At 42.8% G+C, this 17,937-nt stretch overlaps 1 protein-coding gene and 1 non-coding gene across 2 annotated transcripts; one reads left to right on the top strand and one right to left on the bottom strand.

The window, feature by feature from the left end:
• Window positions 1-8,274: 8,274 nt before the first annotated feature.
• LOC127292149 (uncharacterized) lies at window positions 8,275-9,443 on the bottom strand. The gene is made up of 3 exons (XM_051321500.2): window positions 9,355-9,443; window positions 8,932-9,246; window positions 8,275-8,700 (listed from the first exon to the last, which is right to left on the bottom strand). The coding sequence occupies exons 2-3, from the start codon at window positions 9,242-9,244 to the stop codon at window positions 8,483-8,485; spliced, it is 531 nt and encodes a 176-aa protein (XP_051177460.1). The 5' UTR covers window positions 9,245-9,246; window positions 9,355-9,443; the 3' UTR covers window positions 8,275-8,482.
• Window positions 9,444-9,720: 277 nt separating this feature from the next.
• On the top strand, window positions 9,721-9,793 carry TRNAE-CUC (transfer RNA glutamic acid (anticodon CUC)). Its single transcript has one exon. It is a non-coding gene; the product is annotated as a tRNA-Glu (tRNA).
• Window positions 9,794-17,937: the final 8,144 nt, after the last annotated feature.

Raw genomic sequence — 17,937 nt, forward strand, 5'->3', positions numbered from 1 at the left:
TTTCGACACGATACGATCCTTCCTTCTCGACGCGAAAGTGGAACCTTCCGAACGTCATCTCCATGGGCTCCGCCAGATACGCATATGCATCCAAACGGGAGGGTGGGTGAGGTACAAAATCGACAAGACCAGTAGCGATCTGTTTACCTCGATCCATTGTGTTGCTTGCGGTTGACGATGTCGAAGATCTTGAGCGTGCCATCGAGATCAGCTCCTTACGCCTCTAATTCCCACAGACGGCGCCAATTGACAAGGGATTAACTTGTCAATGCCTATGGATTGTAGGCTAGGGTTTAGTTAGAAGTAGAGGGTAAGTAGATCTCGAAGGTTTCAGCCGAAAAGTACTCGACGATTGTGAAAACTAGGGTTTGCAGACAATGATTCGGTCCTCTCTTTTGTCCCTCGACTCCCCCTTATATATGAGGTGAAGCCGAGGGACTCGTGCTATACAAGTTTACAGAGTCCGGGACGGTTTCTAACTCGTCCCGCCAGATTACAAACAACACTTCCTATTACAACTCTATTTCTTCCTTAAACGCATCTTGGGCTCCCGAATCTTCTTATTCTTCAGGTAGTGGGCCTTCAATAAACCCCGGGTACTATATTCGGCAGGCCCATTTGGGATGCCTATGTCACTTGGCTCGGTTTGAGTCCTGACGTTGTTCTTCAGGAACTTGAATTAGAGGTGTCCGTAATCCCTGCTGCTTAATAAAGATCCTTTTTACCCGCAACAGAAGACATGACCTTAAATACACTATTAAGCATTTTGACCCTAGCACTCCTCCTCACTTTAGACTTCACAAAAGGGGGTTTCTATTTCTAGTACTAGATGATTTCCCCGCGCGTTACTGCGGGAATGTATGCAATACAAAAGAGTGTACTAATCATCATTGGAAAATAAATTCAAGCAGCATATGAGTTATGTAAATATTCATTTGAAAAAGGCTAAGTTTGGTTTTGAAAAAGCTGAAGCTGATATATGTCCAATGTTATGTTATGCACACATCCTATCCAAGATCTAAAGGATATAACTTTTCTAGCTTTGTACTATTTTTTTCCGACAGTAGCTTTGTACTAAATGTGTACTAAATTTGGTAGCAGACTACTAAGAATAAGCATGAGCTTGTCGGTTCCATATTAATGGAAATCAGATGTATTATAAAAATAAGTAAAATATATGTTTTACTTCAGATGGATTTGATATAAGACTGCTATTTTATTTTATGTAAAAACATGAGACACCTTGCTAACGACCTGTGGAAAAAATCATGCTACATCACATAGTACATGTACATATGCCATATAGTGGTTCATTGCTAAGGAGGGAAGAAGCAGAGGATATTTTAACAACTCAATAATATTTTGAGAGAATAATATCTAGAAAAGAAATGCTAGACTGAATTTGCAAAATCGCCTTGCGTGTAGAAACATCCGGTTAACGACAGGACATTACATAAATAAGAAATAGAACAATGGAGTTCAAAATTATAAAGAACACACAATAAGAAATCAATAATCCAATATATTATATTATGGCCATGAAAAATCATAAAATAAAAATACGGATCATAGCTAGCAAAGACCAAAGAAGGACGAACCACTCCCTTTCAGGTAAATGGGTTCATTTTCTTGCATTTTTTCGTTTTTGTTTTTTGCATGTTAGCGTGTTAGTTAGACATCCGTGTGCAGCACAACTTTTCCCGTTCCTCCAATTCTGCATGAAGGTTACACACCTATACTAATAGAATCCTAGAAAGAAGAGAATAATCACACCTGTCATGCTAACTTCAACCCTGATGGGGCCTACGACATTTGATTATAACTGACATTTGGCAAATACAATGGGTAACGCATTACATGAAGCCCACAAATGACCAGGTTTGTCTGCCCTGTCTCACAAATTGGTTAGAAAGTACCAAATTACTATTATATTACCATCAAAAGATAAGCATGTACCAGAAACCAAAGCTTAAAGCTGCTACTTCTGTGTCTTTATTTTCTCTTATATTTGCTTCTGAAGAATGAACTTTCTTTATTCCTGCAAGCCATACTTGAGTTACAATCACTCACACAAACTATTAATTTGATCTAGTTGACATAATATAATTATATAGAGGAAAGAAAGTACCTGAGACAAAACAGAGTAAAGATTATTCATCCATTTCATACAAACTCTGTTAGAAAATACAGCAAACTTCAATCTCCAGTACGTGTTGGCCTTTGTAGAATATGATAATCACTTAAAGAATTCATGAAAAGCAAATACGGGTTGGCCTTTGTAGTTCAGCAGGTAGAAGTAAATCCATGTCATATTGATAACCAACCTGAGCGTGATGTGGTTGCAACATGTATATCAAAAGGTATACCCGGATATCAACATGTCCTCGTTGGGAGAACATGTCCTCCTTAATGCCACTGGGATCAGTCTGAAAGGACGTTGATTCCCTGGTAGAGGAGAAAGCAGCAATCACCTTGCTGATGAAGCTCGCCTCTTTCCAGGGTATCAGATGATGTAGGCATGGCTCAACGCGCACATGCTGGCCACATCGAACTCGCATATGATGCTGGCCTGGGTCAGGCGATCAGCGCTCATGCCCAAGTAAACCGTTTATTATACGACGGCTTTAGTCTAGTCGCAGAGGTCCCCAAGAAATCTCCATCACTCGATCAAGTACGTAGTCTAATTTTTGATACGAAGGAGGCAACGAACGAATGAAGATATGGGGATTGTTGTGGGAAAGAAGCTGAATGCTTCTTCCACCAAGGAGGCAGCGAACGAATGAAGATATGGGGATTGTTGTGGGAAAGAAGCTGAATGCTTCTTCCACCTATGCAGCTGAATGCTTCTTCCACCTATGCAGCATCGATTAACTTCTGTATATTTATACAGATACTCTAGTGGAGGAGATAAAGGGATGGCTAACTATTATTTGTGCAGCAGTTTCTTGGCGAGATTATGGAGGAAGGAAGAGAGGAGGCCGTAATTATGGGCAGCGTGTGGGCTGTTACAGTATTATGGAGTAATTCCATCCATTGGACGGACATTAAGGAGGCCAGTTACTTGCATTTGTTTAACGGATCCGTGGATACAGAATGCCGTGGTGGACGTATAGGAAAGCAATAAAGTCTCGTCGCTAATCATACTTGGTTGTTTATTTTTCCTGAAATCGTGGCGAGGAGAGTTAGGCACGGAGGATCAAGAGCCGAAACCGTGAAAGCCAATCAGAAAAATTGAGGTGACGTGGAGAGCTGCATGGCTTGAAAAATACATGTAGTGGGGTGCTTCTATTTAGATATAGAAGATACATGCAATCAATGGTAAACAAAACCTAGAGCGATAGAGACCATAATGTTTTCTTCCTGTATCTGAAGTAAAAAAACCTAAATTGTGGGGCTATTTTATTTCTTTTGCTTGTTTATATTGTTGCATGCATGGGCGGAGCCACCACCGGGTCGAGGAGGGTCACTCGACCCCGCTCAAAAATTGGGGAAAATTAATTGACCCTAAGGCATCTCCAACGGGGTGACGCATTTCGGACATCTAAAAGTGGTCGCGAGTGTCCATTTGCGTCGCTCCGCGGACATATTTTGTTCGCGCGGCCGTTTGCGTCTGGGTGTGCCTCATCGGGGTGACCCATTTTTTTAACATTTGCAACATATATAGAAATCATAGAAACCTAGTACATTCAAACTATACAAAGTAGTTCTAGAAGCCTAAACTACTTGCTGCCTGACGGGCCGGCCCCATCGTTGCATCGCTCCCGCGTCTGCTTCTCCGCCGCCTCCCATGCGGCCGCTAGGGCTCGGTGCGTTGCCGCGTCCTCTAACAGGCACTGTCGCAACCTCGCGTTGGCGCCGTCGTCCTTGAGCGTCTCGAAGGACTCGACTATAGCCGACTATAGCCCTCTGCTCCGCAGCCTTCTCCTCCGGGGTAGGCGCATCAGGGTCATCGGACGACCATTATATATCGGAGTCGGAGTCCTCTGCGGCTGCGGCGGCCGCCACCCTGAGCTGTTCCATCTCGGCGTCGACCGCCGCATGGGCCGCCCGCTCCTCCTCTGCTTCCTTCTCCGCTTCAGCCAGGGCCTCGGCGTCCCTGACCAGGTCGAGGAGGTCGGTGCTGTCGTCGCCATTTCGGCGGCCCGCCGTCTTTCCCCGCCGGCCCACCACCGCCTTTCCTCGCTGGCCCGCCGCCGCCTTCGTCTCCAGTCGCCTCCCCCTGCTCAACGCCTCAACTCGTCCCCATCTCCGACTCCAATCGCCCGGCCTCTGCTCGGCCGGTCGGCCTTGCCCGTCTGCCCCCAGCTCGGCTCGTCCCTGGCTGCCTTCGATGGACGCCGACGAGGAGGCAACTTAATGGTATGATACTATCTTATCAAAATGTAGCTCTATTTTGGTGTTCTTGTTTTTTATAGTCATTTTGTTGTTGTACTTGATGAAATATGCAAATTGAATCTGCTTGGACCTCTTATATTGAATACATTTGCTCTTTTCTCTGGAAAAAAAATTTAGAGCTTGGTTTCGACCCCCCTCAGTTCAATTCCTGGCTCCGCCACGTTGCATGCATATCTTGTACTATCTAACATGTGGGCCTGTTTGTGAGCACTCGACACATTATTAATGGCAATCACTCTCAAGTCAACTTGTTTTCCCTGTTCCTATAATCATAGGATGTTTTGTATGAAGATGTTGATTGTTCTTCGATTCTTACAACATATTTGTGATGCTATGGCAGGAAGACAATCATTTTGTGTAACACTCATTTTTTGTAATAGATACACAATGTTCTCAGAGATAACAAAGTAATAAATAAAGACAGAGTAAGAGGAAAATAATATTTTCGCTCCTAGTGCGATCTAACAACTCTACCCAACATGCGTCGACTACACTACAAACATCATCATAGCTGGCTGTACAATAGGGTAACAAAGGTGCCAGCAAAATCAAATATGAAGATTAGTTCCAGCACAATTGTTTTCTAAATTCAAAAAATAGATACACATATATCTATATGAATCGGGTTGACCTTGAGAAAGTTAAGAAGTATGGTGAAAGGCACTTATATTTTTGGAGTCCGACATTTTAGATAGATAGTGCATCAAACCAAGAAAATAATCTTGATTGCATGATTTTTCATCCTTACATATTTCAAGTAATGATATTCTACTAAGGACAAGTCATGATAGCGATAGTGTTGATCTTGTCGGTGTTCTTGTGATCTGAGGATAAATGCCTCAAATACACCTTATTTATATGTTTTTCTTCTTTTTTATTTGTACCGTAGGAAGTGCACCCCAAAAATCGCAACCAGATATTTGTATCGTGTACTTTAGATATCTCTGCTAAGATATTTAAGGATATTAAATATAAGCGAATGCACACACATACCAATAATTTTTCGAAGTTGCACAAATTAATTCATAATTGCATGCCATTTTTTATTTTCATTTTTCAAATATCTAGTGGGTTTGGGCTTCAATGTTTTTTTAAGGGACTCCATGCCAAAAAGAAAAATACCGACACATTCTCTTTCTTATCTTGAATTCTACTACTACAAGTGCATTTGCGCAGAAAAATATTAGAATATTCAATAAAAACGGTGTATCTTTAACTATGGGGCATAGTTATATATCTCTCTAATTTCGTTTAATTGTACTAGAAAAATATTATGGTTGAGATTAAATAGTCAGCTAAAAATGGTGACCCGAATAGGAAACCCGCCCGTGACCAAATCAAGGAGCGCGAACTTTACTCGGTAGTTGAGGCTATGCAGCTCCTAGCTATGGCGGAGCGGTTTGGTCCAAACCGATAGTCTAGGTGCACCCCCTCCTGGATTGTTACTTCTGTAGAGTGCCACGAGCTCGTATTTTGTGAGTTCGATCACCGGAAATAGTCACGGAACCATGAATTTCTCGCCTCCCTCGTCGATGATGACTAGGCCCATCAGTAGAGACGGCTCGACTTATGCTCATAGCGGCTCACGCTCGATGGAAACATGGAGATAGTCAAGATCTCGTTGCAGAGGCCCTTGGTGCCGAATCACTAGTCGTACTATTGCTCGAAAAATCTCATAATGTGCCATCGTCCCCCTGAGGTGATGACTCTCATGCGTCTTTGGTCATGGACGACGGGAGGAGGGGGGTCTACGAGATGACGATGCCAATTCAATTTGCAAAAAAATGCATTTTACAAAACTGGTGGCAACCCTTCTTAGACTAACCTTCGATCTTCCAAATTTCTTACTATTGATTGTCCAATCAACTTGTACTAACACATGGTACATAGACTTGACCCCAAAAAAACACCATTATTTTTCAAACATTGGAAGACGACATGTTCAGGTGCTAAAACCACCTCGTGGAGATGGTATACTAATTTATTTCAAGCAATCGATTAATTACCAATTAAGCCATGTCTAAAGAAATCTTTTCGAGGTGAATCCACAACACCTCCTTAATTCTGACAAATTTAATCCTAACTATATCATAAAGTCAGGGATATTGAGCATTTCCCAACTATATATCATAAAGAACCATCTCCAATGGTGAAGGTCTCGAACCGACATAAGGACAGCTTCACATTCATTAGACCGGCACAGAAATAGAGGCCCCCTGGGCTCTAGTGGACTTGATAAATAGACTTGGAGCGATGACTTGATTAGATTTGGAATGAATATAATTATTACGTAGCACCTTTTGTTGCACCACATCCCAAGTAAAAGTTTAAACAATGATTTACCAATTAAGTAAATCAGTGTTTTTAGCTTCCAAATCATGGATTCCTAAACCACCTTGATCCCCTAGGTGGCATAAGATGCTTCATTCTGTTGAACAATGTTTCATCTTTCGTTGGTCACTTTGGCCATAGACTGGTAATACTCCAATCTTTACAAGTAACTATAGGTTAAGAACCATAACTTGTGGTGTATTACCATATTAGTAATCAAATAGTTGATTAATACCAAAGGTCCACCCGTGCACAAAATTTTCCTATCTACCAAGTCTTTTTCTTCAGGCATTTCTTCCACTCATTTACATTCCATCGTATTGAGTCTACACTTAACTAATATGAACAGTTACAGTGTTTTGAGGGTAAATTGTCACATACGTTTCACTTATATGCTTTTGAAAATATTGCATCTTAATATTTAGAGGCACGGTTATCTCTCTAACATTTAAAATGTACTAGAAAATTATAACGGTTGAGATCAAACCTAACACTTCTATACCGATGAGGTCAACAATGATTTGTGTAGAAGAAAACCTCCAACCTCCACCCGGTCCTGGTCACAGCCACACAATAAGAGGTTGCTTCAGAGTGTAGAAATGAAATGATGAAGAGACTGTACAAGATGGACGGTGCCAATATATGACCGCTCGGGCATGGATTTTGAATAATCTTCTCCCCGAAACCATAGCTGAATAAATTCGGTACTCTAGGTTTATTTCCTATGCAGTTTTCTATGATTCGGGGAAATACTTTTTGGATGATCTTTTCATGTATAAGAAGGGATCTGGTGACATAACTAGACGTTGTGTACCTGAAGTTGAACAAAAACCTGTTCTGAGGATAGTTAAGTGCTTGGAGAGCACCCTTTTTCGAAAAGAATGTTGAAACCCTTGGCCTATGCATCGAGGGCTTCCTGTTGGGCAATGACCTGCAAGTAAGGTATTACAATCTAGATTTTATTGGCATACTTTTCCTAAAGATGCAAACACAATTATTCAATCATGTGATCGATGTTAAGAGTGGGAAATATTGGTAAAAGGTCAATAGTGCATATGAATTGTTCTTTAGCCAGGAACCTTTTGATGTATATGATTTCCATCGATTTATGAGCCGATTCACGTCTTTGAATGGATGTACCCACATTTTGGTTGAATGGACTATATTACTAGATGTTTTGGTACAATTTGAAGTTCACAAATTAAAGTCTAGAGTTATGTTGTGTAGGTGCATGATACCTCGTTCACAAATTTCTCTTCATGAATCAAGGAGTTAAACTTTCAATGCCACAATTTGGCAAGGGTGGTCACCGGTTTCGATATTGAACACCAGCATTTATGTTTTGTTTCTCAACGGTTTTTGCTTAAGACCCTATGGGTATCAATAAATCTCTCGGTGATTCCCACAAAAAGGAAAATGGGAGATAGAACGAACAATCAATTTTTTTCTTCATTCAGACCCTAGGATTTAGCGATATCAGAATATGCGAGGAGTGAGCGGTTGGATGAGAGGGAATAACTAGAGGAGAGGTGAGATACTAATGGATGGTTGAACCGAGAATCAATATCTCTAGAAACCAACATAAAATTAGGTAGACACAAAATACACACGCTCGAGAAATAAGGATGTACATATGACCAAAAAAACGAATAAGTCGTTGCCAAGATGCGACGGCATATATCACACATGAAGATACAAGGAGAAAGACACTAGGGGAAAACCGGAATTTGTAGTATAGCCACGTTATGCCCCATGTTCACTTCCACTTGCGCCCGAACATCTTCTTGTGCTTGCCATACTTGCCGTGCTTGAACTTTCCATGCTTGAACTTGCCGTGGTGGTGGCCGTGGCCATACATCCCATGGGCGCCGGCGTGGGACACTTTGTGAGCACCATATGCTGCAGCTGCGGCAGCAGCCCCACCAGCAAGCATCCCGCCTGCACCATGGCCGCCTCCATACATAGCACCATGACCTGGATAAAATGGTTTGGAGTAAAAATTAGTGAAGTTACCTTGAACCATGAGTCCATGACCATGTTTTTTAGTCATCATTTCACACAAGCAATTGTAAGTTGTGTACTGGATAACTCTAAATACCCAGCCATTCTATTCACGGTGAGGAAGTTACTAAGGTTGGACATACGCTTATAAAATAAAAGGTAAATGAACAACCAATTATGGCAATGTAGTACAAATAAAGTTACCGTAAGGAGGAACTGGCATTGGTTGTCCATAACCGGGATAACCAGCTGGAGGGTAGGCTGTAGGGTGTTGCGGATACCCTGCAGGGTACCCACTCGGAGGATACGCAACGTGTGATGGTTGATAACCACCAGGTTGAGGATACACGCCGGGAGGCGGATATTGTCCAGGTGGAGGAGCATATCCTTGTGCCGGGGGATATGCACCTACCGGGACAGGGTAGCCAGGGTACCCCGGCGGAGCAGGGTAGCCACCAGGGTACCCTCCATGAAACCCTCTATCGGCATCCGTACTTTTGTCCTTTCCACCTTCCATGTCTTCCCCACCAAAATGGAACAAGTGTAGACATGCAATACTTTTTCAGTAAGGAAGATGTCATAACATTAACATGATGTACATTTGCGAGCAAGAGTACACGAGGTTACCTGGATATCGGTGAGCAATGTGGTGCAAAGCTGAAGAAAATGGCGCTAGCAATGACTAAATGGGAGGCCAATTCTATACGGCTAGCAGCTTCGTCTCATGCCATGAACGCGTATATATATCGTGGTTATTCAAGGCAAGTTACCTATCTTTAGGCTGGGTTCTATTTACTGAGTTGGTGCACGACAGGGACCGCAAAAAATTTGTCTCGGACAGCCAAGCAGCGAGCTCTATTTGCTGCCACCGAATTGATCGGTCGCCTGTGATGCAGAAGAAGTATTCCCGTTCACATCCCGAGCGAAAGCCTCTGTTACGATGGACCAAAAAGGAACCAATATATAAAAGACTGAAGCGTCAGACTAACACAGTCCGTCGTAGTCTAGGTGGTTAGGATACTCGGCTCTCACCCGAGAGACCCGGGTTCAAGTCCCGGCGACGGAATTTTTTTCGTTCGTTTGATCAATCTGCAAGAAAACGACTCTGTCACTTTGATGAAGAGAGACCATCTTCGATCTCCTCGTCAGTTTTTTTTTTTTTTACTGACGATTCCGTGGTGTCTCGACACAACCTGTACAATTTTTTTGGTCATCACATACCACATGACAGGTCTTTGGAGTACTTTTTTTAGGACGTGATTGGATTGCCTTCATTATGCGTTCGCTGCGGATCATTCTCTCTAGATTTGCATCTTGCAAGCTGTTGAGCTGGGTGTCAATTTTGCAATGTTCTTCTCATATCGTGCCAAATTTACGTGTCTTGTGATCACTCTAGAAATTTGGTTGAAGGAACTGCTCACAGTGTACATTCATTGACTAAGAGCTTAATTGGGCTAGCCTCTATCTAGCCTTCGAGATAAACTCAGCATACAAGAGCTTTGGGTTTTATATGATCTTCATTGATATTTGTCTACTAGTAGCAGTATTTGATCATTTTATTCAACTAACTCTGATTTGCAGCAGAACATGTGCACCTGTGGCACAATTTTTTTCGATAAAAGGGAATATATTAATATCAAGAAGATACCAATTACACCCAGCCTCTGCAACAACGCACCACCCTAATGGCACTACGGATGCACACAGCCAAAAAAACGGAAAAGAAAACTAAGAATCAAAAGTCCCGCTACAGTATCTCGGGCCTAACAACAGCAGTACATCCACCACCAAGACAAGACCTGAATTACAGACTCTCCAAAAAACGACGCCTCCAAGAAGGGAACAGTACTCAAACACCATCGTCGTCCGATCAAAGCTCTTAGGTTTTCACCCTGAAGATAGTCCCCGCTCTCAAAACAATGCCTCCACCAAGGCCATTGCCAGGCACAACCAGTTAAGGCCAGACCTTGGGTTTTCACCCTGAAAGGTAGGACTCTGCGCTTCACCTGTGTTGTCGCCCCCAATTTCATACCGCTGTTGTGAAGCCCGGAACACCAAGCCAATCTCTCAATAGCGCGGAGACTTGAACCTCCCTTAGCTAGTCCTCCTCTCCGGCCTTCATGAAATTCTCTTCTTCCGACTTTCATCATGGATCCATAGTCACTTGATGTCAACATAGAAAAAGAGCTTCGCGCCACTCCCTCCAGAACCAATCGGTCGGAATAAAAGCATGGGTACGCACAAATGGGTCCGAGAGGGTTGATGGCTTCAAGATAGCAATGTCATATTTTTGCAAAAACAGGTACGCCATCATCCTTAATTTGTTTTGGTAATTTGAGACGTTGTTGTGTTAACATGTGAGCTGGGGACAACATGTCAAAAAGATTGTCTATGGAGTCTTAGGTAATTAAGAGTCCAGGCTAGTTTTCTTGGTTTCTCTACCTCTTCGGTGGTTTTGCCAGTGAGAAGTTAGATTTTCTTGTGGGGTTCTTTATGGGAAGAAAAAACAGTTGTGGCAAAATGTCATTGCAAAACAGATAAACAACTATGAGAGTTTTGGAGAGAATAAAGAGTTTTCAATAATATGTGGTTCTTTTGGGATCAGGCCCAAAAAATCGTATTTATAATGTTGGAGTATCTGTTGGGCTATCTTCTTGGTCTCTGTTGTGGTCCATCTGGCCCAGCCCAGTCGTGACCTATATAAGTTGCTTCTATCTCTGTAACCCTAAGCTGAGAGAGTTCCTCCCTGCAGCCTCCTTCTACCTCAGGTTAGGCCCTCACCTCTGTCTACATGGTATCAGAGCAAGGGGCAGTGAGGGCTACGACGGGAAGGATTGCCGATCTGGAAGCCTAGTCTGCTGTGGCAGCTAGGAGGAAGAGGAAGAGGAAGAAAGTAGGCTGCTGCGGCGGCTAGGAGGAAGAGGAAGGGAGCAGGCTGCTGTGGCGGCAAGGAGGGGAAGGCAGTGACGAGTAAGAAGACGAAGAGGGCATCCTGCGGGTAAGCCCTTTGGTGTTTCTGAGAGGTTAGTTTGGTGTCAAGCATGGGGGACAACAGGGATTTGGCCAAGGCTCTGGAGAAGCTGGCAGAACTTATCACTACCAAAGGAGATGGAGGAGGAGGATCTGCTGGAGGGGGAGCAATCGTTCCCCATACCAACATCGGTCAGAAACTTGAGCTGCCGGCGAATGAGATCAAGTTGGAAGGAGTGGACAACTATCTCCGGTGGTCAAGGAGGGCGCTGTTGATTTTGAACTCGAAAGGGCTGGATGAACGTGTGAGTGGTGAAGCTGCAGAACCAGCGGACAAGGCCAGTCCAGAATGGAAACAGTGGAATGCCACAAATTCTCTGATTGTGGCATGGTTGCTTAACTCTTTGGTTCCTAACATTGCTGCTTCTGTAGAGGCACTCACAAAAGCTTCAGAGGTATGGGACACCTTATCAAATCTGTATTCTGGAAAGGGGAACATTATGTTGATTGCTGAGATTGAGGATAAAGTGCATGACTTGCAACAAGGAAACAAAACTGTGATGGCATATTGATACGTCCAAAACGTATCTACTTTCCCGAACACTTTTGCTATTGTTTTGCCTCTAATTTGTGTATTTTGGATACAACTAACACGGATTAACGCTGTTTTCAGCAGAACTGTTCTGGTGTCTCGTTTTTGTGCAGAAATCCAACTTTCGGGAAAATCCACGGAATTTATGCAGAAGGCTCTATTTTCCAAGAATAATGACGGAGCCAGAAGGACAAGTCAGGTGGAGGCCCGAGGGCCCCACACCATAAGGCGGCGCGGCCTAGGGGGGGCCCGCACGGCCCTATGGTCTGGCCCCCTCGGCCGGCCTCCGACGCCCTCCTTCGGACTATATATTGCCTTCGACCTAAAAACGCACAGGGAGAAGTCGAAGTCGCCAGAAAGCCTCCAGAACGCCGCCACATCGCGAAACTCCGTCGCGGGAGCCAGAAGTCTCCGTTCTGGCACTCCGTCGGGACGGGGAATTGGAGGAGATCATCGCCATCATCACCACCGACGCCTCTCCATCAACCAGCCATGTTTCCCCCATCCATGAGTGAGTAATTCCCCCGCTGTAGGCCGAAGGGGATGGTAGGGATTGGATGAGATTGGTCATGTAATAGCATAAGATTGTTAGGGCATAGTGCCTAGTGTCCGTAATTGGTACTTTGATGATATTGTTGCAACTTGTTATGCTTAATGCTTGTCACTAGGGCCCGAGTGCCATGATCTCAGATCTGAACATGTTATTGTTTCATCATGATATTCATTGTTTATTGATCTTACCTGCAAGTTGTATACACATGTCGTTGTCCGGAACCGATGGCCCCGAAGTGACAGAAATCGGGACAACCGGGGGGGATGGTAGTGATGTGAGGATCACATGTGTTCACGGAGTGTTAATGCTTTGCTCCGGTACTCTATTAAAAGGAGTACCTTAATATCCAGTAGATTCCCTTGAGGCCCGGCTGCCACCGGCTGGTAGGACAAAAGATGTTGTGCAAGTTTCTCATTGCGAGCACGTACGACTATAATTGGAACACATGCCTATTGATTGCTTTGTACTTGGACACCGTTTTATTATTATCTGCAAATGCCCTGCTATGATTGTTTCATGAGTTTCTCTCATTCATGCAACGCCCGTCATCCGTCCCCGTGCCTACAGTATTTTAATCCTGCTGTTTACTATAATCACTACTGCTGTCTTTGTTACTTTGTTGCTATTATTTCACTATCACTATCTGCTATAAACTCAGCATTACTGATAAACTCTTGCGAGCCAGTCTGTTTCCAGGTGCAGCTGAATTGACAACTCCGCTGTTAAGGCTTCCAAGTGTTCTTTGTCTCCCCTTGTGTCGAATCAATAAATTGGGATTTACTTCCCGCGAAGACTGCTGCGATCCCCTATACTTGTGGGTCATCAAGACTATTTTCTGGCGCCGTTGCCGGGGAGCATAGCTTTATTTGGAAGTTCACTTGGATTGATATTGTTCGCTGCAAATTCTCCATCATGGGTAAAGCTCGCGATTCTAAAGTCGCCATATTACCATCCACTACAAGAAAAGGTACAACTCTGAGTACCTCTGCTACACTTGATTCACCATCTGTGATAAGTCAACTTGTTTCACCGCCACAAGCTTCGCTTGGTGGTACTGTTGGATAACGTTGCATAGAAAACAAAAATTTTCCTACGGCGAACACGCAATCCAAGCCAAGATGCAATCTAGAAGACGGTAGCAACGAGGGGGTATCGAGTCTCACCCTTGAAGAGATTCCAAAGCCTACAAGATGAGGCTCTTGTTGCTGCGGTAGACGATCACTTGCCGCTTGCAAAAGCGCGTAGAAGATCTTGATCACGATCGGTTCCGGCGCCACGAACGGGCAGCACCTCCGTACTCGGTCACACGTTCGGTTGTTGATGAAGACGACGTCCACCTCCCCGTTCCAGCGGGCAGCGGAAGTAGTAGCTCCTCTTGAATCCGACAGCACGACGGCGTGGTGTCGGTGGCGGTGAAGAAGTCCGGCGGAGCTTCGCTAAGCTACGCGGGCTATATGGAGGAGAGAGGGGGGCGTCTAGGGTTTGGGAGGGGGTGGCCGGCCACTCAAGGGGGGCGGCCAGCTTGTGGTCTTGGGGTGGCCGCCCCCCTCCCCTTGGCCCCTCATTATATAGGTGGATCCCCAAGTGTTGGTGTCCAAGTCTTCGAATAAGACCCAAACCAAAAACCTTCCATGAGAGGGGAAACCTAGCCCAACTAGGACTCCCACCCAAAGGTGGGATTTCCACCTCCCATGTGGGGGGTGGCCGGCCCCCTATGGGGGAGTCCACTTGGGACTCTTCCCCACCTAGGGCTGGCCGGCCATGGAGGTGGAGTCCCATGTGGACTCCACCTTCCTTGGTGGTTTCTTCCGGACTTTTCTAGAACCTTCTAGAACCTTCCATAGAACCTTCCGCGACATTTTATTTCACATAAAATGACATCCTATATATGAATCTTATTCTCCGGACCATTCCGGAACTCCTCGTGATGTCCGGGATCTCATCCGGGACTCCGAACAAATATTCGAACTCCATTCCATATTCAAGTACTACCATTTCAACATCCAACTTTAAGTGTGTCACCCTACGGTTCGAGAACTATGCGGACATGGTTGAGTACTCACTCCGACCAATAACCAATAGCGGGATCTGGAGATCCATAATGGCTCCCACATATTCAACGATGACTTTAGTGATCGAATGAACCATTCACATACATTACCAATTCCCTTTGTCTCGCGATATTTTACTTGTCCGAGGTTTGATCTTAGGTATCACTCTATACCTTGTTCAACCTCGTCTCCTGACAAGTACTCTTTACTCGTACCGTGGTATGTGGTCTCTTATGAACTCATTCATATGCTTGCAAGACATCAGACGACATTCCACCGAGAGGGCCCAGAGTATATCTATCCGTCATCGGGATGGACAAATCCCACTGTTGATCCATATGCCTCAACTCATACTTTCCGGATACTTAATCCCACCTTTATAGCCACCCATTTACACAGTGGTGTTTGGTGTAATCAAAGTACCTTTCCGGTATAAGTGATTTACATGATCTCATGGTCATAAGGACTAGGTAACTATGTATCGAAAGCTTATAGCAAATAACTTAATGACGAGATCTTATGCTACGCTTAATTGGGTGTGTCCATTACATCATTCACACAATGACATAACCTTGTTATTAATAACATCCAATGTTCATGATTATGAAACTAATCATCCATTAATCAACAAGCTAGTTTAAGAGGCATACTAGGGACTTCTTGTTTGTCTACATATCACACATGTACTAATGTTTCGGTTAATACAATTCTAGCATGATATATAAACATTTATCATAAACATAAAGATATAAATAATAACCACTTTATTATTGCCTCTAGGGCATATCTCCTTTAGGTACGTCTGCTGAATCTGAAAACTCTCATAATATTGATAATGTTTCTGCTGTGCTTGATGATAGTGGTTCGTTGGGATCATTTCTAGATGCTACAATTGCTAGGTCTAGACAAATTGAAAATGCTGAAACTCCTAATGAAAATGCCACTACACCTGTTAGTTCACCTGAACTTGATTATTCTAGTGATGATCCTGATGAAGATTATGTAGAGCTTAATGATGATCTTATTAATAGATGCAATGCTACTGCTGATGCAAGAAACATTAAAAAGTTTCTCGCACAATATACTGTTAGACATAAGCTATCTCCTGATCCTGAATTTGCCACATCTCCTATATGCATTAAGGATAAAGATTATGATTTTTCTCTTGATCTATCTCATATAGCTATTGTAGAGAAAGCACCCTTTTGTGGTACTGAAAAAGAAAGTGCTGTAGAACACATGAATGAACTTTCTTCTATGAGTAGCTTGTTTTCTGATGATATCAAGATGCGTACTTACTTTGTCATTAAAAAATTTCCTTTCTCATTAAAGGATGATGCTAAAACTTGGTATAATAATTTGCCTCCTGGTTCTATTAAAAGTCCATCTGATTTGCGTGATGTTTTCTTTCGAAAATACTTTCCTGCTAGTGCTCAACATGCTGCTTTACAGAGAATTTACAGATTTGATCAGGGAGATGAAGAGAAATTGCCTGCGGCATGGGCAAGATTTTGTTCTCTTATCAGAGCTCGACCTGGACATGATTTAGAAAAGAATGATCTACTTGATATATTTTATAGTGGACTAACCATTGAATCTAGAGCATATTTGGATAGTTGTGCTGGTTGTGTTTTCAGAAAAGAACTCCGCATTTAAGTCAAGATTTATTGGCTAGAATAAGCCGGAATCATGATTATTGGAATACACCTGAACCAACTCCAACGCTAATATTGAAGAAGAGGGATTTAATTGAATTGAATGATGATGATATGCGGGAAGCTAAGAAGTCTCTCAAGGAGAAAGGTATTAAATCCGAAGATGTGAAGAATCTACCTCCCATAGAGGATATATGTGAGATAATTCCCCCTTCACCCATGATTGAGGTAAACTCCCTTAAACGCTTTACTAGGGAAGATATTCCGTATTCAAAACCTCCTGCGCAATGCTTAGATGAGTTTGATAATTATATTGTTAAGCAAGAAAATTTTAATATGAGAGTAGAGAATCATCTAATGCAAAATTCTCAAGCTATTAGCAATTTGCATGATATTGTGGAGAGAACCTCCAATGATGTTAAGATGCTTGTTAAACATTTTCAAATGATTCAAACTCAAACTGATCAACTCACTAAAGTGCAAAATGACTTGCTAAATAATAATTCTAAAGAGAAACATGCTTATGAAGTAACAACTAGAGGTGGTGTCTCTACCCAGGATCCTCTATATCCTGAAGGGCACCCCAAAAGAATTGAACAAGATTCTCAACGCATTGAACCTAGTGCTCATTCTAAGAAGAAAAAGAAGAAGAAACATAAAAATGTTGTAGAATCCTCTGAACCTGTTAATGATCCTAATAGTATTTCTATTTCCGATGCTGAAACTGAAAGTGGAAATGAACATGATAATGATAATGATAATAATAAGAATGATGCTTCTGATAAAGAAGAAGTTGAAGATGAACCTGAAAAGCATGATAAAAATAAAAAGTATACTAAAGAAGATTTTATTGCTAAGAAACATGGTAATGAAAGGGAACCTTGGGTACAAAAGCAAATGCCTTTTCCTGCTAAGAAACTAAAATCAAAGGAAGAAGAACACTATAATAAATTTTGCGATTGGATGAAACCTTTATTCTTGCAAATCCCTTTGACTGATGCTAGTAAATTGCCTCCTTATTCAAAGTATATGAAAGATATTGTTACTAACAAGAGGAAAATCCCCAATGAGGAAATTTCCACTATGCTTGCTAATTACTCTTTCAATGGCAAAGTGCCGAAGAAGTTGGGCAACCCAGGTATACCTACTATTCCTTGTTCTATTAAGAATAATTATGTTAAAACTGCTCTATGTGACTTGGGAGCCGGTGTTAGTGTTATGCCTTTTTCTCTTTATAAGAGGCTTTATCTAGATAAGTTGATACCTACTGATATATCTTTGCAAATGGCTGATAAATCTACTGCTATTCCTGTTGGTATATGTGAGGATGTTCCTGTTCAAGTTACTAATAACTGCTTGATATTAACTGATTTTGTTGTGTTGGAAATG

This window comes from Lolium perenne, chromosome 4, assembly GCF_019359855.2.
Source record: "Lolium perenne isolate Kyuss_39 chromosome 4, Kyuss_2.0, whole genome shotgun sequence".
In the NCBI taxonomy this organism is placed as follows: Eukaryota; Viridiplantae; Streptophyta; class Magnoliopsida; order Poales; family Poaceae; genus Lolium; species Lolium perenne.

Bases quoted from the DNA above. Each gene is read 5' to 3' on its own strand.
- LOC127292149 (XM_051321500.2), bottom strand. From the start codon at position 9,244: ATGGAAGGTGGAAAGGACAAAAGTACGGATGCCGATAGAGGGTTTCAT. The intron at 8,701-8,931 runs GTAACTTTATTT...CATTTTATCCAG, and splicing joins AATGCCAGTTCCTCCTTACG to GTCATGGTGCTATGTATGGA.